This window comes from Ursus americanus, chromosome 26 (genome assembly GCF_024610735.1).
Source record: "Ursus americanus isolate L20-20 chromosome 26, mUrsAme1.1.p, whole genome shotgun sequence".
Classification (NCBI taxonomy): domain Eukaryota; kingdom Metazoa; phylum Chordata; class Mammalia; order Carnivora; family Ursidae; genus Ursus; species Ursus americanus.
Genome location: NC_142152.1, coordinates 43831884 through 43859762, shown reverse-complemented (window position 1 = coordinate 43859762; position 27879 = coordinate 43831884). Strand labels below are relative to the sequence as shown.

The 27879-nt window shown below is 59.9% G+C and overlaps 3 protein-coding genes across 20 annotated transcripts in view; 1 reads left to right on the top strand and 2 right to left on the bottom strand.

Moving 5' to 3' along the window:
• Nucleotides 1-11: 11 nt before the first annotated feature.
• Nucleotides 12-12306, bottom strand: ZFYVE21 (zinc finger FYVE-type containing 21). 2 transcript variants are annotated; one of them, XM_045776166.2, is made up of 8 exons: nt 12169-12306; nt 4994-5044; nt 4400-4568; nt 3780-3855; nt 3605-3696; nt 2966-3019; nt 783-925; nt 12-632 (listed from the first exon to the last, which is right to left on the bottom strand). In XM_045776166.2, the coding sequence occupies exons 1-8, from the start codon at nt 12304-12306 to the stop codon at nt 597-599; spliced, it is 759 nt and encodes a 252-aa protein (XP_045632122.1). In that variant the 3' UTR covers nt 12-596. The 2 variants fall into 2 exon arrangements, with proteins under 2 accessions (XP_045632122.1, XP_045632125.1); XM_045776169.2 differs by lacking the exon at nt 2966-3019.
• On the top strand, nt 11218-27837 carry XRCC3 (X-ray repair cross complementing 3). Of its 10 annotated transcripts, none has more exons than XM_087856282.1 (10): nt 11218-11666; nt 13355-13407; nt 15675-15789; nt 16037-16269; nt 19133-19270; nt 19603-19815; nt 24357-24511; nt 26662-26874; nt 27007-27053; nt 27140-27837. In XM_087856282.1, the coding sequence occupies exons 3-10, from the start codon at nt 15716-15718 to the stop codon at nt 27366-27368; spliced, it is 1302 nt and encodes a 433-aa protein (XP_087712408.1). In that variant the 5' UTR covers nt 11218-11666; nt 13355-13407; nt 15675-15715; the 3' UTR covers nt 27369-27837. The 10 variants fall into 10 exon arrangements, with proteins under 10 accessions (XP_087712408.1, XP_087712415.1, XP_087712406.1 ...); XM_087856289.1 differs by lacking the exon at nt 11218-11666 and adding an exon at nt 12374-12500 and having other exon boundaries at nt 16054-16269; XM_087856280.1 differs by lacking the exon at nt 11218-11666 and adding an exon at nt 12374-12500 and having other exon boundaries at nt 14736-15789.
• Nucleotides 25359-27879, bottom strand: part of KLC1 (kinesin light chain 1) — a 65559-nt gene continuing 63038 nt past the window's right edge. For all 8 annotated transcript variants that reach the window (XR_015721931.1, XR_015721932.1, XM_087856270.1 and 5 more), the window contains 2 exons: nt 26051-26123; nt 25359-25790 (listed from right to left, as the gene is read on the bottom strand). Coding sequence is in view for 6 of the 8 variants with exons in the window: in XM_087856270.1 (XP_087712396.1) it covers nt 25788-25790; nt 26051-26123 (76 nt within the window). In the remaining 2 variants the exon portion in view is untranslated. The remainder of the gene's footprint in view (nt 25791-26050; nt 26124-27879) is intronic.

Sequence of the window (27879 nt, the reverse complement as noted above, 5' to 3'; positions counted from 1 at the left end):
GAGACCTGATCTCTAGTTTCAAAATAGGTTTTAATCATAAGCTTTATATACAAATTGTTGTACAAGTATTTTAATAAAGTGAAATAGTAAGTGAAAAGTACAAAAAGCAAAGCTGGCTCCTCCCCCTTAGTGAAGTATCAAAGGTGTATTCGTAGCCCCAGATTAGTGATGCGGGAAGTGGACGGTCTATAAACGGGCCTGGGCAGACCGAAAAGTGGCGTGCTAGAGACAGGCTCCCGGACAGATCAGGCCTGTGTTACCACCGCCCAAATCATCGTGGTGCAAGTGAACACTGAGGTGCCAGAACCTTCTAGTAAACCGGGGCCCCCATAAAAACATGGTTTAAGTTATGCTAAAAATAGTTTAGCAGTAGTGTAAACCTCTCACCTCCAATTAAGAATCAACGAGATAATACAGCAACTCCAAAGCCGCGGCTGTTTGGAGCCGTCCTAAACTGCGTGCTGCACTAGATAAGCAAGCACATCTGTTCCCCAAACACTCAAACTGCATTTCCCAGCACGTGTAGGGTTAGTTGCCTGCGTGCGTGCAGAGGGCAGGCTCCGCGGTTCTGTGCTGACGGTCCATCCTGCGTGGGGTTACTGATCCCGTGACTCGTAGAGGAGCTTGGTGGCCTAGAACGTGATCAGAGAGGGGTGCTTGGTCCTGTGCCTGGTTGGACACCCCCTCCCTGGATGGCAGGGCTTCCTCTGGGAAAGGTGGGCCTGCGCTCAAAGCTGAAGGGCCCAGCCCCCCTGCGCCCCTCCCCGCCTCGGCCCAGGTACCTTGTGCATGGCTGCCAGCCACGCTGTCGCCTGCCTCCTGCTGGCATTTGCGTCCTCCCCCGCCATCAGCTTCAGCTGGGTCGTGCCCTCCGCCCCTGGTGCGGAGTACTGCAGGGACATGCCTGTGGCCCGTGCGTTGCCTCCTGGAGGAGGGCGATGAGGTAAGAAGGCCCACGGGGACCCCAAGCACCCAGGATTCCACCTGCCCTCATGTGCTGGAGGCCAGGGTGCCTCCCTCCCGCCCCTCACGCTGGTGCAGGAGGCCAGAGGGTGGGGGCCTGTGCCCTGGAGGCCTTCTGGTAGATAACCCCAAATTCACAGGACGGGCAAGGAAGTCTCCTGACCTGGCCCTCCAGGGCCCGGGACGCACTGTACCACATCACTGAGTCAAGTGAGAGAAACACGACTGCAACACCCAGTCCCACGTGGGGACTCCTGCAGTCAGGAAGCCACAACAAGGCCGGCTCCATGCGCATACCAGTGTCGTCGTTCCCCCCCCCCCCCCGCCCCCCGCCTGCAGCCAGAGCACAGAGCCCGCCTGGAGCACCCGGGCCATCACCCCGGCCTCACCGCCATCCCACTGTTGAGGACTAGGGCCACAGCAGAGGGCCCTGAGGCTGCCAGCAAAGCTCTGCGGAGAACTACCCCCCCGCCCCCCGCACGCGAGTGCGCCTGCAGAGATGCCATGACGCAGAGCGGCCCTCTTAGGCCGGCTCGTCCAGCCACGACTAGTCAGAGACGTCCTTACAGGCCAAGCGTCACGGTGAAGTCCACCTACAGCTTTTCTACTTTGTGACGTCAGGATGAAAACTCCATTTTGAGCAGAAAATGAAGTCCACCTCGTGGAAGATTCCTTCCATCAGACACTAATCTTGGAGTCAAAACTGAGGGCCTGCCTCTCCCCCAGGCCTGTGGACTGTGGGCGGCACCTGCAGACAGCTGAGAGGGCCTGGCCACCATACGATGGCAATGGGAAAGTGCTGCCCCGTCTCAGGCCAGGGAGGCCACCGCAGCTAACCTTTCACGAGCCACGGTCCATCTGTGTGTGTCACCAGCTTGGTCCCTGACCGGGCTCCCTGCAGGAGTGCCCATTCCTACTCGGGGGCACGCCAACCACGGCTCTGCCCACCACCTGCTTTTGTCAGTGAGCTTTAATTGGCACACGGCCGCTTCTACACTTTGTGACAATCCAAGGAGCCGGCAAAGCCGAGAACAGCGACCACCTGGCAGCTCCTCTGACTGCCATCCGCCCAGGGAATTGTGCCGCCCCCGCTGCCCACCCCCAGGAAGACAGGGTTCTGGGCTTTTAAAGGTTCTAGAAAACTTCTGGCAGAACAGGTCTCACTGCACCCCCAAAACTGCCAGAAGGGGGCGTGTGGCACCAGAAGCCCCAGGGCCCTGCCAAGGAAGACGAGGCTTCACCAGGCCAGCTGGGGAGCGGCCTGCTCCCTGCCTGGGAGGGGCTGTGGCCAGGTGTGCTCCTGAGCCCCTGGCTCCCTAGCAGGATGTAGACAGGGGCACCTGGGCTGACCCCCCGCTTCTCCACACCCTGCCCTTTGCACCTGGGTGTCTTCAACCCCCCACCTGCCACAGGCAACCAGTGTGGAGCCCACGTGCACACCCTGTGCCTGGGGCCCAGAGGCAGGGGGATGCTCCCCATCCGGGGGCTCAGACGCAAACGCAGAGCTGGCTGAGGCTCCGGGAGGAGCCCGGCTGTGAAGGCGCAGGAAAGTACTGGAGGGAGACCGCCCACAGCGCCCCGCTGCCCCAGACTCGGCCAGCTCAGGGACAGCAGATGCTGACGCCCCGCTGTGAAATAGTGGGTAAAGCTGCCCCCCTTGGGATTGAGAAACAGAGCAAACTATGTTTCTACCACCAGGGTGTTTTCATTCATTTCATATACCCATGTCTTGTGCCCAACCTCTTTCAAATCATGAAAGAAGTGACTATTTCGGGGCACTTAGGTGGCTCAGTTGGTTAAGCATCTGCCTTTGGCTCAGGTCATGATCCCAGGATCCTGGGAGGGAGCCCCATGTCAGGCTCCCTCTGCCCACCCCCCACGCTTGTGCTGTCTCTCAAACAAAATATTTTTAAAAAAAAGAAGAAGAAGAAGAAGTAACTATTTCAGAGCCGCGGCGCGGCCCCAGCAGGCGGGGGAGCGTGGCGCGTAGCGTGTGGCTGACCTTCCGAGACGGGCTGGCTCCCCAGGAGGCTGGTGTGAGTGTGAGTGTCTTTTTCTACGTCAAGAAGGTAGGCGGGCAGGAGAGGAGACCAACCAAGAGCCAATCAGAAAACAGAAAGCAAAAAGGAATCAGTCACATGGATTTTCTTCAGCGCGCACTGCACGACACGGAACACAGACTCTACTTCCACGGAAAGACAGCTACTGAAGCACAGATGCTGAGGTGCGAAGACCCAGACTGGGCGAAACGCTCTAGAAGCTCACCAAGGAAATGTAAGGGGATCTCGTTTCCACAGACACCTGACAGGAGCAGAAGGGCTGGTTCCCAATGAGCCACCACTCCAGAGCCTTCCAAGCACATGGGTGATGCCAGCTGCACCGGGAGCTTTATCCTCAGTGTGAGGCCAACAATAGGACAAAAGAGCTTTTCTGTGGCACATTTGGGCAAATTCTCCTTCCTTATTGGACACATTCAGCCCCGTTTACCTGGCGGGTTCCTGAAGACACTTACTAAATACAAGCCCAAGAGGACAACGGGCAGGCCTCTCAGAGACCCTGCAACCAGGCTCCGTCCTCCACGCCATGTCGTCCTCCCCAAAGCCGCCCCCCCCGCTGGCACCAAACCGCCTGCTGCACTTACCTCCGGGGGGGAAGCCTTCCGTGAGGATCTGCACGGTCGAAATACGTGCGATTTCAATCTCGTAGTGGCTGTCCCCTTCCAGAAGCAAGTACCTAGGGGACAGAGTGGCCACACCACGTCACTCCAGGGTTGAACTGACAAAGCTGTCCGTGCCGAGCAGCACTCTGCCTCTTACCTCTGATTGTTGGAGAGACGGCAAACCATTGTTTCTGGTTTCTCGGTGTCTCCGAAAGTTACGAGGAAGGTGGCTCCTGGGGACAGAAGAACAAATATGAGGACACAGCAGCTCCTCTCACGCCTCACCCTCCCTGGCCCGGCGAGGCCAGCTCCCAGGGAGACGCCCCCCAGGACAAAGTGACCCCAACCAAGACCAGGGCCGTGGCTGCGCCCGCGGGTCCCCCCAGTAGGGCAGCAAGGCCGTGATGGAGGAAGAGCAGAAGGCGCTGCTGTTGGGAGAGGCTCTGTGCACCCTGAAAGCTCCTAGGAACCTTCCTTCCTTCCCCGAAAGGCCCTGGGGGCTCCAGCCCAAAGACCCGGACCCAAGAGCACAGAGCCCTCCACCCACAGGCTCGGGAGCAGCCAGGGCAGGACCGGAACAGGAGGCCAGCAAACTGGCCCAGGCTGAGAGGCACGGCGCCGGCCCTCCAGGAAGGGCTCGGGCCTCAGGAGCTGCTGGGGAGGCAGACCCTCGTCTGTGAGCGCAGAGAGCCGGCTCACCCCTGCCTCCACGGGAATCCTGAGGAGGTGGGGACAGAGCTCCTGCAGGCCAGCAGGGAGCAGGCGGCCCAGGCTTACCGCTCAGGAGCACTTTGAGCTGCTTGTCGTAGAACTCGGCCTCCTTGTGGGACACGAGGGCGCACTCGGCGCACTGCCGCACCGGGTCCACGAAGCACATGCGCCGCAGCGGCACCTTCTGGCCACAGCACTTGTCACAGAAGCACTTCCCGCATCGGCGGCAGTGGTGCTGCAGACACGGGGGCGGCAGTGAGGGGGCCGAGGACTGGCGCCCCCTCCCCAACTGGACCACCACCCATCTCCTGACACTGGCCCCGCACGGGCTTTTGCCATCGAAGGGATGAGGTCGCCATGAGGACCACGTACACGGCAGGCCGCTCTGCTGCTCCACCCCCTCCCGGCCACTGCACTCTGCGTCCTGCCAGGACACCCGACCTCTTCAGAGGACACCCCTTGGAGGGCAAGACCCACGTGTGTGGCAGCGCCCAGCATGGTCACACGGGTGTGCAAGCTGCACCTGGGCCCCGGGGCCCAGTCACAGTCTGCCCTCCTCAGACAGGTGGCCGCCAGAACAAACAAGGTGCACGACGCCCCCCCCCAACCGGAAGTGGCTCGATGCTGGCCTGGGCCCCCCACCCGATGGCCTCAGCTCACCTTTCTGGTGAGAAAATCAAACTTGGCGTCACACTGCATACATCTCGGGCACTAGGAGGAAAGACGACCTAGTGTCAGTATCAGGACCCAGAGCTGAGCGCTGCCAGGACAGCACCCCTCCCGCCCCTTGCAGCCGAGACACCGGAGTGGCCTCCAGCAGGCCGGACACAGTGCGGCAGGCTCGGCCACCAGCTCGGGAGCCCAACAGGCTGGGTGGCCCCCCCGTAGCCACATGCCGGGATGGGGGTGGGGGGGCACCAAGGGCACAGGTGAGGTCAGATGGCATCTCGGGGACACGGGGCACACTCAGGCAGGGGCAGTGGTCAGAGCCCGAATGGCTTCACTGGGGCTGTCCCGGTGCTGGTAGCAAGGATCCGTGTCATGGAAGGACCAGGAGATTGCACAGCGGGAATTCGCCTGCAGCGGGCCAGGCCAGGTGAGCACCCAGCTGCACACATGACAGAAAGTGCAGCAAGGAGGCTACGTGGGCGGGGGGGGGGGGGGCACCCACGGAACACGCAGGGAGCCTGCAGCGTGCTTCAGTCTCCAGGCACGCACGGCCACACGCACATCTGCACAGGACGTGAGATAACGTGGGCCCAGTGAGGGTTCAACACGGTTCCTGCCAGGCCTGGAAATGCTCTCGAATGCTCCTCAAAGGAAGGAACCAGAGGGAATGGCAGAGGCCAGGCCGGGGCTCAGGCAGCTGGCCTCACGGCGATGGGCGCCCCAGAAGTGCAGAGACAAGGGTGCTAGGCATTGAGGGAGGCCTCCCTCCCCCAAGCACTCCCAGAGCCACAGCCCTGCAAGTGGCCCTGCTTCCGGCACCAAGGACAAGGGGCGAACTCAGACCTCCTCGCTAATACAAGCCAAGAGTTGGTTCAGATTTTGCCAGAAGCACCAAAGAGCTGTCCCGGCAGGGAAGCTGCTCCTGGACCCAAATGGAGTTTCAGCCCAACTTGGTGACAGGGAAACTGCGCCCCCATCCCAGGCAGGGAGGAGAACTTCTGATCAGGACCCGGTTCAGGGGACAGCCAGTCCTGCCCAGCTGGGCCTTCCCTCGTCCCCATCGACCTTCTTCCCTCTGGTCAGCCAGAGACACACTCGTCCCGCAGGAGCAGCTGGGGCACCGGCCAACCCGCGCCGCCCCCAGGCTCAGTTCCACCCACATGCTGGCTGACCTCCCCCCCTGCTCTGCGCATCCCCCTCTGGGCCTCGGCCTCCCCCAAGGCAGCTTCAGGCTGGTGCACACGGACCCCATGAGTCAGGCAAGCAGGTAGCCCTGAAGAGATTCGAGGTAGGTGCCAAGTGCCCACTACTCTGTGTTGGTCCAAAGCAGAGTCCAGGGGTGCTGGCACCCTGCAGATGCTCCTGGAGTGTGAGCTGGCTACTCACAGCGCCATTGCTTCCGCCATCCCCTGCCACTGCCTCTCCCTTCTATGAGTTCTGCAACGCTGCTTGTGTTTGGCACTTGGGCCTCTGCACTGTGGCAGGGCCCCAGGCTGTGTGTGACCCCCGGCAGTGCCAGCCACAGAATCCACTGGAGAAAGCCTCCACCAAGGGTGAGGCCAGTGCACACGGGAAAGCCTGCCTGCGCCCCGGCTCCGCGCCTCCTGGGGCTTCTCGTGCTGCCCCTCCCGCCCCCTCTCCCTCTCCACCAACAAAGGCGGTCTTCATCTCCCGCTTACTGTAAGGCTGGGGTGTTTGGGTAAGCTGAATGACCAACTTTTAAACCAAAGACCCATCCAGAATTTAAAACGTGCTCCCTTAACAATGTAAATGATACGGAAGTTTCTTACTCTAAATAAGCAACGAGGGGATTCAGAAAACTGACAGTTTTAAACAAGGTAATTTGCTGATTATGTAACAGAAAAGACACTTTTAAAATTATCAACAAAGCAATTTAATCTAAAGAGAATGAAATAAAGAAAGCAACAGGCAAAGAGACCAAAGTAAAAATACAGCCAAAGAACAGAGACCCTGCCTGAGAAACTGTCCCCAAAGCAAACACGACAGGCACAAGCCCACCCCGCAGCCGTAAGACGGGAACTAGACCGAGTGACTCCCGAAGGCCCGGGGCCACAGACGAGGCCGCACAGCCCAGAAACCAGGTGCACACTGTGCCTGAGACCCCTGCACGCCTGGGCCTGCGTGATCCCTGCCGGGGTGCGAGGGGGCTGAGGCTCCAACACACAGGATCTCCAGGGCCCATGGAGTCAGGACAGGCCCACCATGAGGGACCGTGAGTTCGGTGAGGGAGGGTCCCACAAGCGGTGCGTGTGCACAGGGCCGGTCTGCTGCCGCGGCCTCTGCACAGGCTGCTCGGCAGACAGGGGCTGCCCACCTGGGGCCCCTGGGGACTTACTCGAGGACAGGAGGCTCCAGCCTAGCCTCTCGGGGGCCCACACTCACCCCACGGACCTCTCGCCCTGCGGACAGGGCGGAGGAAGCTGGTGGCAAGGGGTGGGGTCTGAAGGTGCGCTGGCACCGCGGAGGATGGGGCGGCCGGGGCAGGAAGTTCCAGGCCCGCACACACCCCCCGGGCCTTCGACTCCCGGCTGGCTCAGCAGCCCCGCCGTGGACGTGGGAGCTGAGACCGGCCCGGCCACAGAACAGAAGTGCCGCGGGAATTCCAAGCTCCCCCTGACCTGCGGCTGAGAGAGTCTGCCAACCACTGCCCGACCCTCACACAAGGAGCCCCCAAAGGTGCCCTGGCAACTCCAGAACCAGCCCCAGCCCCAAAGGACAGCTGACGGAGGGTCTCCCCTCAACATCAAAGTCAGAAAATACAGGGTTTAAAGGAGTCTCAGAAAAGGTTACTGTAAAAGAAGAGCCAGAGGATGCCTGCCCACGCTCCCCTGGGGCTGGGGGACCGTCATGCTCCACACCCCAGGACACCCCCCCCCCCCGACAGCGCTCCCTGGCTGGCTGGCGACAGACCCCTCGGACCCTCACACAGCACCGTGTGTTCCTCAGATGCAAACATCCCGAAAATAAAATTTAAAGGTATTTGTATTAATGTATCTTTATTGAAAGATAATCCTTTCTAGGGGTGCCTGGCTGACTCAGTAGGAAGAGCGTGCAATCTTAATCTTGGGGTCATGAGTCCGGGCCCCATGCTGGGTGTAGACATTGCTTAAAAATAAAATCTTTAATTAAAAAAAAAAGATAATTCCTTCTAAAGAGTAAAAGCATAACTCCTAAAATATAAACTGACCCGTTCTAAGATTTAACTGCTTAATTAACGAGGGAACGAGCGAACTGTTAAAAACCCCCGCTCAGGGGCGCCTGGGTGGCTTAGTCGTTAAGCTTCTGCCTTCACCCAGGGCATAATCCCAGGGTCGAGTCCCGCATCGGGCTCCCTGCACCGCTGGGAGCCTGCTTCTTCCTCTCCCACTCCCCCTATTTGTGTTCCCTCTCTCTGTCAAATAAAAAAAAATAAAATCTTAAAAAAAAGAAAAAAAACTCTCAAAAGGTTGGAGGGACACATGAGGCCACGACCCACACTCAGGGGCCCTCTACCGTGGTGTTTCCATCAGCGCCTGCCAAAGGCAGAGGGGTCCTGGGCGTGCAAGGGAGGGCGCCCCCTGGGGTCCTGGAGAGCAAGTGTGAACACCCCCCCAACTTTGTGCTGGGAAAGTTTCTGCAGCGAACCCCCTGCCATGTGACTTAGATGATTCAGTTGTCCCCGATCACCCGTGACAAGGCTGGACACGGACCCCAAATTCATTCCATTCTTCACCCCGTTCTTGACTGGCTGACCTGAAAAGAATGCCCGTTAACCTCACTTGGTCGAACTGGAGTCAAGCTTCTCTCCATCCTTCAGGCCCATAGATGACGACCCACCCTCAGCCTGAGACAGGCTGACTGGGGGTGACGCATCCCCTGATGTCAGGTCAGACTACCTGCGCCTCCACGTGCGCCTCCACGTGCGCCTCCGCCTGCACCAGAGCCTTCCCCTCCCACCATCTGTTCTCGTCCAGCCGGGGTTCCTCCCCCCATAAAGCAAGCCTGTTCCCACCTGGCCTCAGAGACGCTGACAGACCCCGAGGTCCCCCTCCCGTAGCAGCAGCTCCTTCCGTGGCCGGCAATGACCCCATCCAATATGATCTCTCCTAGCTCAGGATTTGGTTTTTATTTGACATACTTGTGTCCTCCTCCCCAGTTCTGTGTCTATAGAGTGAGTATCCAAGTGTCAAAATAACAGCACAGAGCCGCCATCATTATTGGTTACACCCAGTGCTGAAGATGGGAAGGCGGGGTGCAAGATGCAGGGTATTTAAGGGTAAAACTCAGCATCTCCATCTGCTTGTGACAAGTCCCTCCAGCCGCATGCCCAGTGAGCCCACCGCAAGCCCACTCCCCACCATCGTTCACACGACCCCAAGACCACTGCCAGGCTTCCTGTGAACTTGCCCAGCTCCAGCCTCCATCCACGTCCCACCACCGCCTCCCGAGGCCCACAAGCCCCTAGGGAGGCAGACCACATGCTCCATTTCGCGGGAACCCCTCTGGGAAGCAGAGGGCTACAGACCATCTCTCTGTGCATGCACCCAAACACACCACCCCCCCAAATTCTCAACACTTTTAAGGGATGTCCCTGCAGGCCCAAGCTAGCAACCTGGCACAGGGTCAGGCAGCTTAGTAAGCACACGACAGATGTGGATTGGGCTGGCCTCAGGGTGACCCAGCGGAAAACAGTCACGATGACACTTGAAGGACCACCCACAAACTAACTGGCAAACAGCAAGAAGTGGGTGGCAGCGGAGGGTCTATGGGACACCCTCCCACCACATCTACCGAATTCTAATTCCCCTCCCCCATTCCAAACCACCACAAATAAACAAACCTGTTCCTCACCACCGGCATCACACGCTTGAGTCTCCCCTACACAGAAGGTCCCGGGGTCCCAGGAGTGCCCCGACAGCACGCAGCGGGGGGCAGCGGGGGCGTCCCTTCCGCGGGCCAGGCGCAGGCTAGTGGCGGAGGAACTGCCGCCACACCCTTCCCCAGGGCTTCCAGAGGCTCCTGGCCACACCGCTCCATGCCAAGTTTCTTTTCCTCCAGAACACTCTCTGCTAAGTTCTGGACTCTTGGACTATGCCCCAGATTTCAAACTCTACTGACAAGTCCGCCTGCAGCGGCCCCCCCACCCCCACCCCCACCCTCCCTGGAAGGCCTCCAGGGCCTGCCCTGGCTCTTCCATCACCAGCGATAATCCTGACAAATGGGGGTAAGGGGTGCTCTGGAGCGACGCCCGCCACTTTCAGCTTGGGAACGAATCTCGGGCTGAAGGACGGACACCTTACGGATGCCAGCATTTCCACCCAGCTGCACTCCGTTCGAGTTCCAGACCCCTCTCACTGCTTCATGGTCAGTAGTGGCCACAAGGCAGGAGAACACAGGCCTGTCTTCAGGAAACTCCACACTGGGGGAGAGGGAGCCAGGGGTACAGCAGTTACCCCAGCAGCTAACCCAGTGCGGCTGCCCGCGGTGCTTCCATCCAGACTGCGAGCTCTCGAAGCCCAGCCACAGGGTCCCTGAGCGGCGGGGGGGCCTATCAGTGCTGTTAGAATTCGAGCGGGGTCGGTCAGGGACAAAACGTCTCCAGCGGCTACCGGTGGAGAACCATGATGGAAAAATGCTGCCCCCACTCCCTCACCTCCGTGACACATGGGTGACCACTCAGTGATCTGGCCACAGATGATGTGCCCACAGGTGCAGAGTTGGGGTGCCAGGGGTCACGGCCACCCCTCCCCCAATGAGGAAGCGAGCACCTCGCCCGTCTGCATGTTCAGTCACCTGCCTGTCCTCACCTCGAGCTGTGCTACTTTGACTTGTCCGACTGCAGGAACTTGCACCCAGGCTCCTCAATACGCCCGTAAGGGACTCTGTGACACGTACTCACGCATGACAACCACAGACACGACACTTTTATCTTTCCACAGCACTAACCAAGGAGGCCCTGTGAGCAAAGGTACATGCTGTGCAGAGCGGGAGCACCAAGGGTAAAACTGCAGAAAAGAAGAGCTCACACAGAGCAACAAGGGACCGAGGCCGGTCGGCCTGGCCACTGACCTCCAGGCTGGCCCCTCCTCCCCGCTGCCCTGCACCCCCGCCCCTCCCCAGCTTCTGGGCGCTGGCCCTCCTCCCACACCAGAACCTGATTTCACTCCTCCGCTGAAACCCAGCGGCGCAACAGTGATTCTCAGGGAGGGAGGGAGGGAGGGAGGGTGGCTAATCAGGCACAGGGGGCGCTTGTCACTTAAAGCACTTCCAACAATCATGGGATGATTTCTTTCAGACGGTTTGGATTTACAGGAGTGCATGGACTTCTGTCCCCTGGCCTCCGGGAACAGAACTGTTGGCTTATGGACACAGAAGGGCCTTCAGAAGGTGCCGCACCCACCCGCCAACAGGGACAGCTCAGCGCCTCCCCAGCCTCACCCCTCCTGCCACAGCTGCTCCTGCCTCTCCAAACAGGTGCGGTCCCCCAGCCAGGACGCCCTCCTCACTGCCCATCCGGAGCCTCCTGCTCACACCCAGCCTTCCGCTCGCACCGCGCAAGGACCCCCCAGAGCGCGCGGGGGCCTCTCCGCCGCTCCCCCCACGGGGCAGGGGCTCCACTCAGCAGCTCAACCAATGGAAGTGGAATTCCCACACGAGCTCGCAGGTGGGCAAAGCCCGGACCGAGCGGGAGGGCCTGTCCGTGCGGGGCGCACTTGGCGCGGGAGTGGGCGAGCCTGGGCGCCCCGAGAGGGAACCAGGCAGAGGGCACGGTGCCCAAGGCCCCGGAAGGGCTGGAGCGTGGGCGGCGGGAGCCCGGGGTACCGAGGGCAGCTGTGAGGGGCCCCGAAAGGGCAGCAAGAGCCAGACGAAGCTGTTTGGGGTACAGGGTCCCTAACGGGGGTCCCGGGCGCGGATGGGGGTCCCGGGATCCCGGGGCAAGGACGGGGGGCCCTCGGCCTCAGACGGAGGTCCCGGGACGCTAACGGGAGTCCCGGGGCGCAGACAAGGGATCTCAGGAGAACGGGGCACGTATGCGGGCCCTCGGGCTCGGAAGGGGATCCCGGGGCGCGGACAAGGGTGCCAGAAGTCCCGGGACGCTGACCGGGGGTCTCCGGAGAGCGGGGCGTGGAGGGGGGGCGGGAAGCTGGCGGGCAGCGGCGACCTACCTCCTTGTCCGGGACCCACTGCGGCTCCTCCAGGCCGAAGGGGCTGCCAAAGGCGCGGTGCTCGGGCACCATGCGCAGGCCGCTCGGGGAGCGCACCAGCTTCTTGGCGTCGCGACGCGCGGCCACCTCGGACGACATGACGCCGCCTCAGCTCTCGCCAGCCGCCCGGACCCTAGCCCCGCCAAGAGCCCCGCCCCGCCCGCGTGGATGACAGGGGCTGCGTCCAATCGCCACGCCCGGCTCGGAGCGCGGGCCAATCGGCGCTCGGGCTCCGCCCCACCGCTGCGCTCTTCAATCCGCGCAAGGGCACCTCCCCGGCCGCCCTGCTGTAGGTAACCAATCGGCAGTGAGGACGCGCCCAGGAACGCCCCGCCCCCTAGGGACGATTGAGACTTTGGATTGGTCAGTTAGTCTGGGACGTAGCGCCGCTTCCTCTCTCATTGGCACATCCGGTGAGGGACGCCCGGGTCTCATTGGAAGGGGAGGCTGCGAGGGGCGGGGCAGAGCCAGGCGGCGAACTGAGCGCGCGCGGGGTGTGAGTGGCCGGCCCGCGGGGGCGCGGCGAGGGGTTTGCGCGCGGCGAAGGGGCTGGCGGGGTCGCGGGTTGTCCACACAATCGAAGCCCGCGGGCGGGCGGAGGGGACAGCCAGAGTCCAGGTCCTGGCGGGGTCCTGGCAGCTCGGGAGCCGGGGTGCGGAGGCCTGTCCTGGGGGCTGCCACCGCTGAGACCCGAGCAGGCCGCCGAGCTGCAGGGCCAGTTAGGGTCACGGCGGCAGTCTGGGGGCCTCGGCGTGAAAGGCGAACGAGGGCCGCACGACGGTGGGGCGTTCCGAGGTGGGGGGCGGGGCCCAGGTGGGCCGCGGTGGAGACGCGGCGCGTGGCTGGGGAGCAGGTGCGCTCCGACGTCACGTGGGTCTGCTGCAGTCGCTGGCGGGAATGGGGCAAGGCGGTGCAGGGCCTGGGAAGGGGTCCCCAGAGAGGGCAGGGTCCTGAGAAGGGCCGCGGACCCAGGAGTCCAGGCCAGGCGGTTCCGGAGACCCCGTAGTGGCGGCCGGGCAAGGCCGCCCAGGTCACCGGGGTGACCTGGGCTCATCGCCAGCAGCCGCGGGATGAAACGGACTGCACACCCCCGGCAGGCCAGCCTCTGGATGACCGAGACTGAACAGTCTGTTGCATTTGTTAACAGGCGCTGGGGACTTAGAGCACCTGGCCTGGACCTGGATCCCATCTGAGGTCGCAGTAAGTGGCTGTGTGCATCCCTTCCTGGTCAGCAAGCGGAGGTGGCAGTCTTGCTGAGGACTGAGGGAGGCGGTGATGTGTGAAGTGTGCTTAGAACAGTCCTGAGAGTGCACTGTGTGTCTGAGAAACGTGGGCATTACCCCCGCTGACTTCAGCGCTCCATCAGTGGAGCTGCACCATCTTGCCTGAATTTGGCTTTGAACTTGGCAAGAGAAAGTGGCCTTGGATCCCTGGGAGATTCTGCAGGCCCTCTCCTCCCCACTTAAGAGGGCTCCGCCCTGCCCTCTGGCATGCTTGCGGCTGGTGCCGCCCAACCTGCAGTGGAAGTCCGCCCAACCTGCAGTGCAAGTGGATTGGGTTTGAAAGGTCTCTAGTCATCCCCCCATAATTCCTTTTCACAAATTCATTAAACCTATTTGACATGTGAGTCTCGCTGCCCAGAGTGGAGGTGGGCCAGTCCGTCTGGAGCTCCGAGCTTTCCGCGTGGTGTGGGTTAGCTGGCGGGCTCCTCAGGGCTGCGGCCCAAGTGAGTGTCCTGAAGCTGGAGAGAGCGAGTCCCCCCAAGAAGGCTCCGGACTTCACTCTGGCAGGACTGCTTCAAAGTCACATCCGTCCTAATGGTTCATGCAGACATGGGTTCTCTCTGGTAGCTCTGTCCCACTCACCCAGTGGCACGCGATGGTCACTGTCCCCTGTGAATAGTAACTGAAACGCTCCAGGAAGCCCCCTGGTGCAGCTCCGTCTGTGCACAGCCGTCTCCCTGTCGGAGAAGCACAGGGCCCAGAGGGTGGATGGCTGACTCACACGCCCCCCTGGGGGGCGCGGGGCAGGGCATCCACCTGGGGGCTGTCCGTCCAGCCCCTGGGCCAGTGTCTGGTTTACGGCGGCTCCGTTCGCCGTCACTCCGCTTCCCGATGCTCTGTTCTTCCATCATGTAAACTTGAGGCGCTGTGCTCACACGGCTTGATTTCAGGCCCTGTGTCTGGCTGCTCCTCAGGGTCCGAGTTTGTATCCAGGGACCTCCTGGAGGCAGTAGCCTCCTGCCAGCCTCCTGGGCTCACACCCACAGCCTGGGCATCCTCCGCTAGAACCTCCCTTACCAGCCATCCCTCTTCACAATCTGGACCCCAGCCCAGCCTGTCGGCTGCGTGTCACAGCAAGGCACGCCCCTGGGGCTTTCCACAGGTCTAGGGGAAGGACACACACACACACACTTTCTCCAGAATTTGAAAACAGCAGGCTTGGTATTTGGTCCAGGTGTTCTGTTGACCTGGGGGTGGCTCTGGGTGGTGCCTTCCTGGGTCACCTCTTCCCGTTCTTGTCCTCAGGGCTCCTGAAGCTGATCTCCCTGCCGAGCCAGGAAGGTGCACTACAGCTCCTTTGACAACTTACTACTTTTCCTGGAGATGATGTTCTCTTTCTTAATTGCTTTCTGTCTTCAGGAATCTAACCTCACAACTTCCATACACTCGGTACCTTTTGGAGCTGGTCACAGTCCCCATCGCCTCTCCCTGTGTGTACCTGGCCCTGGGGCCCTGCGTTCAGGCACCTCTTTCTGGCTGAGACCCAACCATCCTTCTCCGGTTTGCGGTCCTGGTGGCCACCGGGGGGCCGGGGCCTCTGCGTGTATCCTCTTCAGCATCGGCAGCCCTGACCTGGGCGCGCCTGCTGCAGGCAGATATGGGACCAGAGCATGCGCTCCTTCCTGCAGCAACTGTCATAGTCACATGGTGTGGTCACGTCTGGGTGGCAGGGTCTGCAGCTACCCCAAACTGGTACTGTCAGTTCTGGGTGCCAGACCTGCTTTCCTGACCAGCCTGTGAATGTGACAGCATGAGTGACCTGGTTCTTGAAGCTCCAAAATCAACCTGATGTTGTCCACATCAGGAACTCTCTAAGCGCTGCAGGGGCAGGTGAACTTCCCCTCAGTGGAGGCCTCGGACGCTGACACTAGGTTCAGCCTGTGCGGCTGCGGGCCTTGCTGTTCCTACCACCCTGCTGCACTCTCGGCCTTGCTGATCGGGGGGGCTTGCTTCTGGGTGACCCTGGGCTGAGTGGGGCAGCCCGCAAAGGTGGGGTGGGGCTTCTGTCCCGCAGCATTTAGGGCTCGGGCCATGGAAGGGCTGCTGGCCAGGGGACGGGCGGGGGCTGCAGGGCAAGGCCGGGACAGTCTCCACTGTCCTCCGCTGAAACAGCTTGGTTGTTGTGGAGGTTCCAACTCGAAGCATCCTGCAAGATTGAAAACTCACTTTTCCCATTCTTCCCAGACCCTCCATGGAGACACGCTTAGGGGAGACTAAACTGGAGAATGCAGAAGACGCTTCATTCCCGCGAGCCCAGTGCGCATGATCTCCAGCTGTCTGTGTCATCCTCACCAAAGAGGTGGGTCAAGGCAGGGTGCTCACCTGGACACCAGGTCCCCGGGCCAGAACTCAGGGTGGGAGCACTTTCTGCAGGGGATGGAATGGGTCTGCCATGTGTGGCATGGACCTTTAGAATGCGGGTGACCTGGGGACACTTCTTCAAACACATCAATCTGTGGATTGGAATCCATGGTTTCTGAGTTATCAAATGGCTGCTCTAACAGAAGCATTGCCTTAGACTTACCTCGGTGGTTTTTCTGGTACAGTGAAGTCTCTCCTCCAGCCTCGGGGCTGACGGTGAACCCCGGTCTCAAAGGGGACTGCACACCCAGGCCACCATCACTCTGCTATGCTCGGCTCCTGGGCGGTTTGCGGGGACAGCAAGCGCATTGGAATTTGCATCCCTGGGAAGTTACTCATCTTTGTGGTCAACCTGCTGAAGAAATGGATTTGGATCAGTTGGACCTGAATCCCAGAATTATTGCTGCAGTTAAGAAAGGTATATTTACTGATGTCTGGATCAAGTAGGTATGTGAAATATACGGATGTACGTATACACAGTGCACGTAAAACAAGTTAACAGGATTGGTGGTCCAAGTCCCCCCTTCCTCAAGACAACCAATCCTGATTAGTGACCGATGATAGACTATGCTGCAGGTTTCTTGGTTGGGGGCGCGCGCGCGTGTGTGTGTGTGTGTGTGTGTGTGTTTTTCACTGAGGGCTTTTATAAAGTAAATTTTATTTTCATCAAAGATAATACATGTTTATTGTCTAAAAAGTGAAATGGAACTACTTACACCACTTACAAGTCTTTTATCAATTCTTTTTGTATTTATATCTGGGTTTTTAAATAATGTGCTTATGTTGCTGTGTTCAATTTCTCAACGTACAGGGATTACTCACAGAGTGCATGTTACAGGGGTGAGGACTGGCTTGCTTGTGCCCCTACTTCCTCCACTCCTCCCCCCCAGTTAGAACACAGTTTGGGCCGTTAGGGCTTTGACTGGAGTCATAATGACCGCTGCTGAACTGGGATAGGGCTTTGACTGGAGTCATAATGACCGCTGCTGAACTGGGATAGGGCTTTGACTGGAGTCATAATGACCGCTGCTGAACTGGGATAGGGCCTTGACTGGAGTCATAATGACCGCTGCTGAACTGGGATAGGGCTTTGACTGGAGTCATAATGACCGCTGCTGAACTGGGATAGGGCTTTGACTGGAGTCATAATGACCGCTGCTGAACTGGGATAGGGCCTTGACTGGAGTCATAATGACCGCTGCTGAACTGGGATAGGGCTTTGACTGGAGTCATAATGACCGCTGCTGAACTGGGATAGGGCTTTGACTGGAGTCATAATGACCGCTGCTGAACTGGGATAGGGCTTTGACTGGAGTCATAATGACCGCTGCTGAACTGGGATAGGGCTTTGACTGGAGTCATAATGACCGCTGCTGAACTGGGATAGGGCCTTGACTGGAGTCATAATGACCGCTGCTGAACTGGGATAGGGCCTTGACTGGAGTCATAATGACCGCTGCTGAACTGGGATAGGGCCTTGACTGGAGTCATAATGACCGCTGCTGAACTGGGATAGGGCTTTGACTGGAGTCATAATGATTTTGCTGCTGAACTGGGATAGGGCTTTGACTGGAGTCATAATGACCGCTGCTGAACTGGGATAGGGCTTTGACTGGAGTCATAATGACCGCTGCTGAACTGGGATAGGGCCTTGACTGGAGTCATAATGACCGCTGCTGAACTGGGATAGGGCTTTGACTGGAGTCATAATGACCGCTGCTGAACTGGGATAGGGCCTTGACTGGAGTCATAATGACCGCTGCTGAACTGGGATAGGGCTTTGACTGGAGTCATAATGATTTTGCTGCTGAACTGGGATAGGGCTTTGACTGGAGTCATAATGACTGCTGCTGAACTGGGATAGGGCTTTGACTGGAGTCATAATGACCGCTGCTGAACTGGGATAGGGCTTTGACTGGAGTCATAATGACCGCTGCTGAACTGGGATAGGGCTTTGACTGGAGTCATAATGCTGAACTGGGAGGTTAAGATTGTTTCCTTTCTTGTACCATCTTTGTTATTTTTCCCCAAAGTTGTTAGTTGCTTCCTTTTTTCCAATGCTGTGTTTTGTGTATGTCTCACGGACTTTTCCCACATTGTCCAGTATGTCCATCAAGTACCAGTCCTCATTTTTAAATGCTCTCAAAGGGTAGGACAGCTCACCCATTCTGTTTGTCTCCTGATGCGTCCATCCCTGGCTACCCCGCACCAGCTGGCATCCTGGGACTCCCTTCCATCTCCCCTGTCTCCTGGGGCATTTGTTGGGGAAGCTGCAACAGTAGGATGCTTGTTGTTCATATAACATAGAATCCTAAGTACACGTGGGGGCTGGTGCAGCAACATGGTGATTTCCTCCACCGGTGCAGAGTCTTGTGGTCCTGCTCCTTCATCCTTGGCTCTTGGTTTTTTCAAAGCCCATCAGTCATTTTGCTTTCTTTTCCCTTTCATTCAGTCTGTCCATACGTCTTCACTGGAGCATTCAGTGCATACATATTTAAGGTAGTTCCTGAACGTGTGGGGTTAACTCTGCCTTATTATGCTGAGCTATTTTTCTTATTTCTTTTTGTGGTGGTTTCCCATTTTTGGTTTCTTCTGGATTGGTTGGATATATTTTTAGCATATTTTTTTCTTTCTACTGGTTTGAAAGTAATGCATTTATTCAAGCCCAAAATTAATTTATTCACTCTCCTCCCCAAATACCAGACCTTTTGGACACATTAACTCTGTAACCCTTCCTACCCAGCTGTTGCCCACTGGCATTGTAACCCTCTTGCGTTCTTTGCTGTTTGTCCCACTGGCCATCCTGCCATCCCCATCATGCCAGCGGTCTGATACAGTGGACACTTTTTTGGAACCTGGCTCAGCTTTCCTTCCTGCATCTTCCCTCACGCGTGGTCCTCACCCTGCCCTGGGATCATCCTCTAGCCCTGCCTTGCGTGTAGGCCTGCCCGGCCACAGAAACCGCCTTTCTTAGATGTTTCCGGGATGGGGAACTGGGTGGCAGCCACTGCTCCGGGCACCTCGGAGAGGGCCCTCCTCATCTCTGGCTCCTGCTGCTACAGCTGTAGGTGGGGCTCCCCCAGGCCCCTTCCCTCCTCCTTGTTGTCATCACACTCTACCCAGGGGCTCCCAGAGCCTCAGGGAGTGGATGGATCGGGCCCCTGCCCACTGGGTCCCTGGAATTGGAAGACAGTATTCCTGAAAACACCTATTGTCGTTGCTATGTTGCCTTGTGTTACTGTAGTTTGAACTTGTTCCGTAATTTATTTGTATAATTTCAGCCAAATTGAAATCAATAAAGGAGGTTTTGCATTTTTCGGGACCAGACTTGCAGAGACTGACCAGCCTCTCCAGCCTTGACGTGCAGCACTTGCTGAGAACGGCCTCCTCACAGGTGCGGGGAAGCAGCGTCTTCACAGGTAGGCACGGAGAGTGTCTGCTCTGCCCTGGTGCATGGGGAGGAACGAGTGCAGGGCTGGGTCACAGCATCAGGATGGGGACCTCCCAAGCCAACGAGAGAACCACGGGGGTCCCCGCTCCGAGAGTCAGCTCTTGGGCCAAGGGGTGCGGGAAGCAGGGGTGAGTTGGCCGTCAGAGCCCAGAGCCCACAGGTGCCCACAGAGCACTGCAGCCAGGTGAAGCTTCCCGGCACTGACCGCCTCCTCCCTGCCCACTGGCACCCCATCCACCCACGCGACCGAGGTCACCTGTTCTCCCATCACACGGTGCCTAACACCCCCTGCGTTCCCAGCGCTGCATCTGTACCAGCAGAAGCAGAGGTTCCCCGAGCAGCATCAGCGCCTGAGCCTGGGCTGCCCCGTGCTTGACGGGCTTCTCCGCGGCGGCCTGCCCCTGGACGGCCTCACCGAGCTGGCCGGCCACAGCTCCGCCGGGAAGACCCAGCTGGCGCTGCAGCTCTGCCTGACTGTGCAGTTCCCACGGCAGCACGGAGGCCTGGGGGCCGGTGAGTGGCTGCCCCCTACGGCGCGGGCAGAGTTGGGGTGGGGGCATCCTGCCCAGGAGTTCCCGGGGGCCCGGCAGTGCTGAGGGCCGCACGCCACGGAGCCTGCGCCAGGTGTACCGCTGGGGTCTTCCCCAGTTCCCGTCCTTCTCTTCACATCTGCTGTCGATTCTGCCCCAGAGGGAGAGGGGCCTCCGAGAGCCGCCAGTGCCGCGGGAGCCGCCCGCTCACCTGCCCCTGCCACCTCGGGCTGAGCGAAGTCCCCTAGTGGGCTGTGGGCCTGGCCCAAGGGTTCCTGCAGCCTCATTCACACACGCTCATGCACACACACCACCAGCCCGCGCACACACACGCTCATGCACACACACCACCAGCCCGCGCACACACGCTCACACACACACGCTCATGCACACACACCACCAGCCCGCACACACACGCTCACACACACACGCTCATGCACACACACACCACCAGCCCGCACACACACGCTGATACGCTCATGCACACACACCACCAGGCCGCACACACGCTCACACATACACGCACTCATGCACACACACCACCAGCCTGCACACACACACTCATGCACACATGCTCATGCACACACACCACCAGGCCGCACACACACGCACTCGTGCACACACACCACCAGCCTGCCAGCCATTTGGTCCGGAGGCAGAAACCCAGGGCAAGCAATATTTCGCTTTTCTGCTTCCAGGGAAGGAGCGTGCAGGCTGGAGCCCCTGGTGGCGGGGGCGGGCGGGCCTCTGTTGAGTGGCAGGGGCTGGGCCTCTTGCATTGCTTTGTGTGCGTGTGACATTTGCACAGGCTACACGGTAGAGAGACTTTTGGCTGCCTATGTAGGTCTCTCAAGCATTCAAAATCTAAATTGTTTTATTGGACATGAGGTAACTGGGGTGCACGTGACGTTGCTGGGTAGCTGCTTCGCTGCCGGACGCTTGGCAGTCTCTCCTTGCTCCTGGGCTGCCCACGAGCTGGCGGCACCTCCCAGCTCACGTGCTCACCCCGCTGCCCAGACAGGCTGGGCCACGTGGCGGGCTGGGGACACAGCCGGGGCCAAACCTCCTGCCCCGGGGACACGCACTGCTGAACACGTGTAGGTCCCTGTGGTCGCAGGGCACGGGCAGCAGGGGGCTCGGTCTGCGTGGCTCCTGTGAACCGCTAGCATCTGGCGCCTGCCGGCTCTGCTGGCCATGGGCAGGGGCTCCTGACCACGTGCGGCAGTTCCTCCCACCAGAGGTGGCGTTTGTGTGTCTCTCTCGCCCCTGCGTCTCTGGGCAAGGGTGCAGCTTGGGAGGGCCTGAGGGGCAGGCACCTGGCACTGGTGCTGGGTGGATGGACTTGGCCTTGGAAGCAGGTCCTCCGTTTACCCCACGAGAGAGCCGCGGTGATACCAGACTTGGGTTTGCTCAGAAATGAGCTGGGAGCCCCCCATGCTCACCAGTGCATCCACAGGGCCCGGTGGGGGCTGTGCCCGAGACAGACTGGGTGTGGAGTGCAGGGCTGGCCGTCAGTCTTGATCCTAAAGCTCTCCCAGCCCGGGCTCCTTCACTCCACCAGCCTGCGACATTCTGGCCCAGCTGGGTTCCCTGCGGACCCGTTTTCTCCTGGACAGGTCACACAGGCAGTTACCGTTGGCTTCTGTGTCCAGGCTGGGTCTGTCCTCAGTGCGGGCCTGACGTGGGGGAGCGGGAAGGGCACCGCGAGGGTGTGTCCTCGGAGCTGCCTGGTCCCACCCCTCCTGGCGCCAGACACCCTGAAAACGTCCCACAGCAGAGCCTGTTTCCCCCATCCCAAGACACGGCAGCCAAGCGTGTCCCCTGAGCTGCAAGCACGCTCGCTTGAACCCCAGCCTGAGGTGGCCTTGCCCCATGGCAAAGCCTGCCTTGTCCACTGCTGGTCTGGGGGGTCTCATTCCACCCCGTCCACCGCTGCCACGCCACCCAGGGCCTCCTGGTGACAGCCATGTCACTCGCATGGGCTGCGCTGGAGACTGGAGGCCTGTGCTTCCAGCTGTGCCTGCCTCCTACACGGAGCCCCCACGTCTGCCAGACAGAAGCAAGGACGCCAAGAACGAGGAGCTGCTGGGCGTGAGGCTATGGGGAGCTGAGCTGTGGGTGGCCAAGGAGGCTGTGGGGGCCGTCTGTCGGACGCCGGGCCATGGGCCGGCCACACAGGCTGCAGCCCCAGGGAAAGGATGCACTGTGACCATCACAGTGGCACAGGGGACCCGGAGAGAGCCGGGCAGGTGTCTCAGGCGTGTCCCCTGAAATGGCCCTGAGGTTACCATGACATTAAATGTTAGTCCAAGATGCCCACTTTCCTGACAAAATAACTCCTTTAACCCAGTGAGATCTGAAAGCCCTAATTTTGAAAAGGATGGTGAAGACACTCTGGACTGACTTTGAATCTTGCACTTAACACGGAGCCCCCTCTCTCCCTGGCCCGCCACCGTCTGCTGGGGCCACCCCGGAGAAGGCACCGTGGCCTGTGGCAGGTGGGGGCAGTGCAGCGAGTCCCGTGCCTCTCCCAGCCACACGCCCAGGGGGGTGAAGGGCCTTTGGGGCTGCACACACAGACCAGGTTCCACTCTGAACCTTCCGTCCAGCCCGCTCTCCCCGATAGGTCACCTGAAGCTGCCCTGGGGCAGACAGGGTCAGGGGCTCAGCCGTGTCTCCAGGCAGCATTTCCCCTGAGGGACGATCTGGAATGTGTCCAGGAAGGTTAGGGACATGCTGATGGTCAGGCGCTCGCTACAGACAGACTTGGTGCTTCTCGTTCCACCACACATCCGTGTCTAAGTTTGAAATTCTGCCGAAACACAATTACATCAAAGTTAAAAGGCGCAAACGGGGTGCGTGCGCATACGTGGTGTGCGTCCTTTGGCTCGTCCCGGTTCCCCTGCCCAAGGCTGTGCAGTGACCGATGCAGGGGAGGGACACAAAGGTCCGCTGGGGGTCCTGGCGGTCCTGGGGCCACAGCCAGGGCTCCACCAGAACACAGGCCATTTCTTTTTAAAAAATTGAGTTGTAGTTCACATACCATAAAATTTTCAATGTATAATTCAGTGCTTTTTAGTGCATTCACAAAGCCATGCTTCCATCACTACTGCCTAATTCTAGAACATTTCATGGGCCCTCCCCACTGCCCACTGCCAGCCCCGGCTCTGCTTCCTGCTCCGGGGACTTGCCTATTCTGGGCATCTCGCCAGGTGGGATCCTATGTCTCGAGCTCTCTTCCCTCGAGGCATGATGTTTGCAAGGTTCGTTGTGTCAGAACACGTGTCGTACTTCATTCCCTCTTACGACTGAACGATACTCTGTTGTGTGTCCAGAGCACATTTGTTCACCCATCCACCCTGTCCATGTGACGTGGCTTCCACCTCGTGGCTTTTGTGGACAGTGCTGCTCTGAGCGCCGGCATACATGGCTCTCGTGAGCGTGCGCACGCCCAGACCACGGGGTCCCGTGCAAGTGCCACGTCCAAGTGGGTGAGGGACTGCCCGATGGCGTACCACCCCCCTCAGTGTGCTGTCCTTGCCGATGCTGGACTTTCTGATTTGAGCCACCGTTGTGGGTGGGGGGTGGCGTCCCACAGAGGATTTGATTTGCATTTCCGGGTGACTGACAATGTTCGGCATCTCCTCTTGGGCCTGTCGACCATCTGCACGTCTCCTGTGGAGAAAGTTCTGTTCAGATCCTTTGCCCGGTTTCTGATTTCGTTGTCTTTTGTGGTTGAATTGTAAGAACTGTTGAAGTGATGTGGGTGCTAGACTCTTCCCAGATACGGAATTCACAGTATTTTCTCCTCTGTGTGGGTTGTCTTTTCATTTTCTTGATGGTACCGTGTTGATCAAGTCCAGTTTCTCTCTCTGCCTTTGCTCACTGGTGCTATTTGTGTCACATCTGAGAATCTAGTGCTGAATCCAAAGTCACGAAGGTTTCCCTGTGTCTTCTTCGGAGTTCGGTGCGTGCTGGCAGCGTCCATGCAGGCTGTGAAACCAGGGCCTGACCCCGTTCTCTGGCTTGCAGTGACCCAGCTGTCCTAGTGGCATTTGTTGGAAAGACCATTCTTTCTCTCGAACTGTCCGGGGACCTTGGTTGAAAATTAGTTGCCACAAACGGTTTATTTCGGATGGCCCCTGGTTCTTTCTGGCTGTAGACTCAAGGTCCGCTCTCTGGTACAGGGATCCAGGCCCTGGCCGGGCTGTTGCCCCTACGTGTCCAGGCTTCTGGGGACACGTGGCCCACTGTTTGCCCACTGGCTTTTTCAGTCACACAAAGACGGCTGTCACCGTGCAGCCCCAGATGGCGGGGGAGCCTTGAGAGTAGAGCCTTGGAACTCTGCACTCGTAGAGCCTCTGAGGGAGTGTCCCCGTGTGCACAGGATGGGGACTGCCCAAAGCCTAGGCCCTGATGACCCCACTCACTTCCACTCGAGACAGGCCAGGGGCAGGCCCGTGGGGTGGCATCCGGTCAGCAAGGGGCAGAGTGTCTGAAAGGAGGCACCCTTTTCCTTCCCAGGGGCCGTGTACATCTGCACGGAAGACGTCTTCCCCAACCTGCGTCTGCAGCAGCTCATCGCTCAGCAGCGGCACCTGCGGACAGACGTTCCGGGAGACGTGGTCGACAGGATAAAATTTGGCAACCAGATCTTCATCGAGCACGTGGCCGATGTGGTGAGTGTCTCTCTGGCCTTGAGTTCCAAGGGGACCGGTGGGCAGAGCCACAAACGAGACCCCGGGCCACCCCCAGTACCTGTCAGCATAGAGGCACGTGCCCGTGCATGCACGCCACGCGTTCAGATCCACACGATCCAGTACCTGAAATTCAGGTCGGACCAGGCATCCTCTAGGACTTGCTACCCCCACCCACAAGGAGTGGGGGGAGGCGGCCCTGCAGGCACAAGGATGCCCAGCATGCCACCTCCTGTCCCTGGCCAGCCTGCAGTGCCCACTGCCCAGGAGACAGGACCTGCTGTCCAGGCCAGCCGTCCCAGCCAGAGCAGTCTGTGTTGGGTTTTACTTCTGCCTCTGACGGAGCCCCCCCAACCTGGCCAGGGCCTAGCAGGCCCCCAGCCCCAACAAGCCTCTCAGGTGGCTGAGTGCCACCTGGCCACAACTCTCGGGACAGATCTGGAAGCATCACCAAGTGACAGGTCCCTGCCTGTGGACGGATCACAGTGGCAGGAGCGCTCAGGGAGAGGGCAAAGGGCTGGGAGCTCAGAGCAGGTCCAGCACGCAGGGGGAGCGGTGCTGGCGGCCTGACCAGCTTCCAACGTAGCCCATTATTTGGTGGAGGGATGAATAAGAATGGAAAGGATTGCAAGGAAAGGTGGGAAGTTAGAATAAACCAGTACGCCAAAAAAAAGTAAGGCCTCTGCATAGGGTGGGGCCTCCCCACGAAGCCCGGCTTCCCGAGCACACCACTCCCCCCAGCACCCCCAGACGTCAGCTCTGGCTGGGCGGAGCCCCCAGATTCCAGTGGGCCTTCCCCCGTTTAAGGATTGTTATTGCAAGGAAAGGATAAGGCATATAAACTTTTAATTTTTAAAAAATTTACAATAAAACATATCACACACAGCTTGGGGAAGTAACACGGTAAGCTGTGGCACACGGTGCCTGCAGCCACGGCCTCTTCCACGGAGAGTCAGGACGCAGATGGCCCACGGGTCTTCCCGGAACCGCGGCCCAGGAGGGAGGCCGCGCCCACCCCATCATCCTGTAGGGGCCGAGCGTGGCCATGGCTTGGCAAGCAACACGCATCCCGACGAGCAGTGTGGTTATTAGTAGGACAGTGTGTTCCGTGGCACGGGGACACACAAGACGAGGTTAGTGCTGCAGGCTCCTAGCTCCAGGGCCCTCCAGCCTCGGTGGCCGTCCCCTGGCTGTCACAGGGCTGGCTCTGGCTGCGAACAAGCAGCAGCATCCTGGGTCTTCCAGGCTGGGTGTGGCTTCACTGCAAGAGAAGACCATGGTCAGGGCCAGGGCCGCCAAGACCCATGGTGCCCTAAGTATGGTTCCAAAAACAGCTCTGGGAGCAGAAGGCTTCCACCCTGTTGCCCAGTGTCGCCTGGAGGCCCGGGGGGGGGGGGGGGGGGGGGCTGGCGGTGCCAGTAGGGCAGGGGATGGGCTGGAGCACGGGCAGCGCAGCCCCCACCTGCCCAGCCCCCAGGAGCCCCACAGCCTCCAGTGGAGGGAAGCGGGGGTAGGACTCACATTACTGCTGGCATCCTCGAGGCCACTGCTGCTGCTGTCATTTTCCACAAAAAGAGGCTCTACTGGAGACGCCCTAGAGACAGAAGCACAGAATGGGGTTTCACTCAGGGTGGGACACCCAGTGTGTGGTCACGCAGCACTGGGGCCTAAGTCCAAGCTGGCAGGGCAGATGGCTCCAAGGGGCAGGCCTGAGGCCCCGGAGGATGGGCAGGGCTGGTGGGGGGGGCCATCTGCACCCGGCCCCCTGCTTGGGCACAGCCCGGGGTCTCCACAGTTGAGACGGCCCCACCCCACTACGTCCCTCCTCCCTCCTCCACTGGGGGTCGCTGGGCAGGGGGCAGGGCCACCCCTACACCCGCCTGGCAGGAGTGTGGCCCCCAGGACCGTGGTGCTAACAAGTCGGCCTTCCGGGGTGGCTGCGTCCAAGGTCAGTGCCTGGCACGGGTCCACAGAAGGAGAAAGGCCTGGTCACGGTGATGGCCCCGAGGGGTGCTGGCCCCACCAGGGACTTGAGAAGTACAAGGGGACGGATGCAAGGGGTCTCTCGGCGCAGGGCGGAAGGGGAGACGCCAGTGGCACAGGCAGTGACACCATCTCCCCTCGGCTTCTAGGACACCCTGCTGGAGTGTGTGAGCAAGAAGGTGCCCGTGCTGCTGTCTCGGGGGATGGCCCGTTTGGTGGTCATCGACTCCGTGGCCGCCCCATTCCGCTGCGAGTTTGACGGCCCGGCTGCGATCCCCAGGGCCAGGCGTCTGCAGGCGCTGGGGGCCGCCCTGCGCCGGCTGAGCTGCAGCTTCCGGAGCCCGGTGCTGTGCATCAACCAGGTGGGTCCCCCGCAGACGGCAGCGGGCCTCAGCTTCTATTTTAGGAAGAGGCTCGGGGAGGGCAGGGCCCGTCATGCCAGGGTGGGAGCAGTGCGGTCCTCGCTGCAGCTGACCCCAGTCTCCGTGTTCCAGGTGACCGAGGCCGCAGAGGAGCAGGACGCAGTGCCTGGGCCACAGGGGTGAGCAGGGCAGGAGGACGGTGCAGGTCGGGGGGGGGGGGGGGTGTTGTTCTGTAAGTAACGGCTGGGCCTGTTTTCTGTCTCAGTCTCTGGGACGAACGGGTTTCTCCAGCTCTCGGAATGACCTGGTCCAACCAGCTCTTAATGAGGCTGATGGTCAGCCGGCGCCGCGCCGAGGAGGCCTTGCTCACCCCACCCGGCCGTCCTGACCGCACCCTCGAGGTGGTCTTCGCCCCTCACCTGCCCCCCTCATCCTGTTCCTACACCGTCCACACGGAGGGAGTGCGAGGGACTCCTGGGACTGAGTCCTACTGACACGGCAGCTGGCCGGTTCAGCTGTGGATTCTGGCCGAGCCTTCTGCGCTGCAGGCCCGGGGGACCGACGTCGACTCGGCGCACCCATCTTGGGTCAGGGTGTGCTCCAGGGTGTCGGCTGCACCTTCTCCACAGCAGGGAGGCCGTGCGCATGGAGGAACTGCCCCACGTGGCCTCCCTGCAGGCAGGGCCGTGTCGGAGTTCAGGCCCCACCCCCCCACCACGCTGCCTGGCACAGTGGGCCCTGGACCCCTTCACCACAGTTGGCTCTGTGCCAGGCTCTGCCCTAAGTAACTTTTCCACGGCCCCTGGGGATGGAGAGTTGCTAGCCTTGATCTCAGCAACACTGAGGCACCGCGAACAGTCAAGTGACCTGGCCATCCTCCCACAGCTCCACCAGCCAGACACTGACCCAGCACTGGGGGAGGAGGCAGCAGTCCCTGGAACTGGGTAGACTCTTTCTGTTTACAAATTTTCTAAAGCAGAAATATTCACTTGTAATTCCCATCCC

Coding starts and splice junctions, on each gene's coding strand:
- ZFYVE21 (XM_045776166.2), bottom strand. CDS start 12,306: ATGTCGTCCGAGGTGGCCGCGCGTCGCGACGCCAAGAAGCTGGTGCGC. Junction 4,569..4,993: donor TTGATTTTCTCACCAGAAAG/GTGAGCTGAGGC, acceptor CCGTGTCTGCAG/CACCACTGCCGCCGATGCGG. Junction 633..782: donor GGCTGGCAGCCATGCACAAG/GTACCTGGGCCG, acceptor ATCACGTTCTAG/GCCACCAAGCTCCTCTACGA.
- XRCC3 (XM_087856282.1), top strand. CDS start 15,716: ATGCAGAAGACGCTTCATTCCCGCGAGCCCAGTGCGCATGATCTCCAG. Junction 16,270..19,132: donor TATTGCTGCAGTTAAGAAAG/GTATATTTACTG, acceptor GTATAATTTCAG/CCAAATTGAAATCAATAAAG. Junction 19,816..24,356: donor GCACGGAGGCCTGGGGGCCG/GTGAGTGGCTGC, acceptor TTTCCTTCCCAG/GGGCCGTGTACATCTGCACG.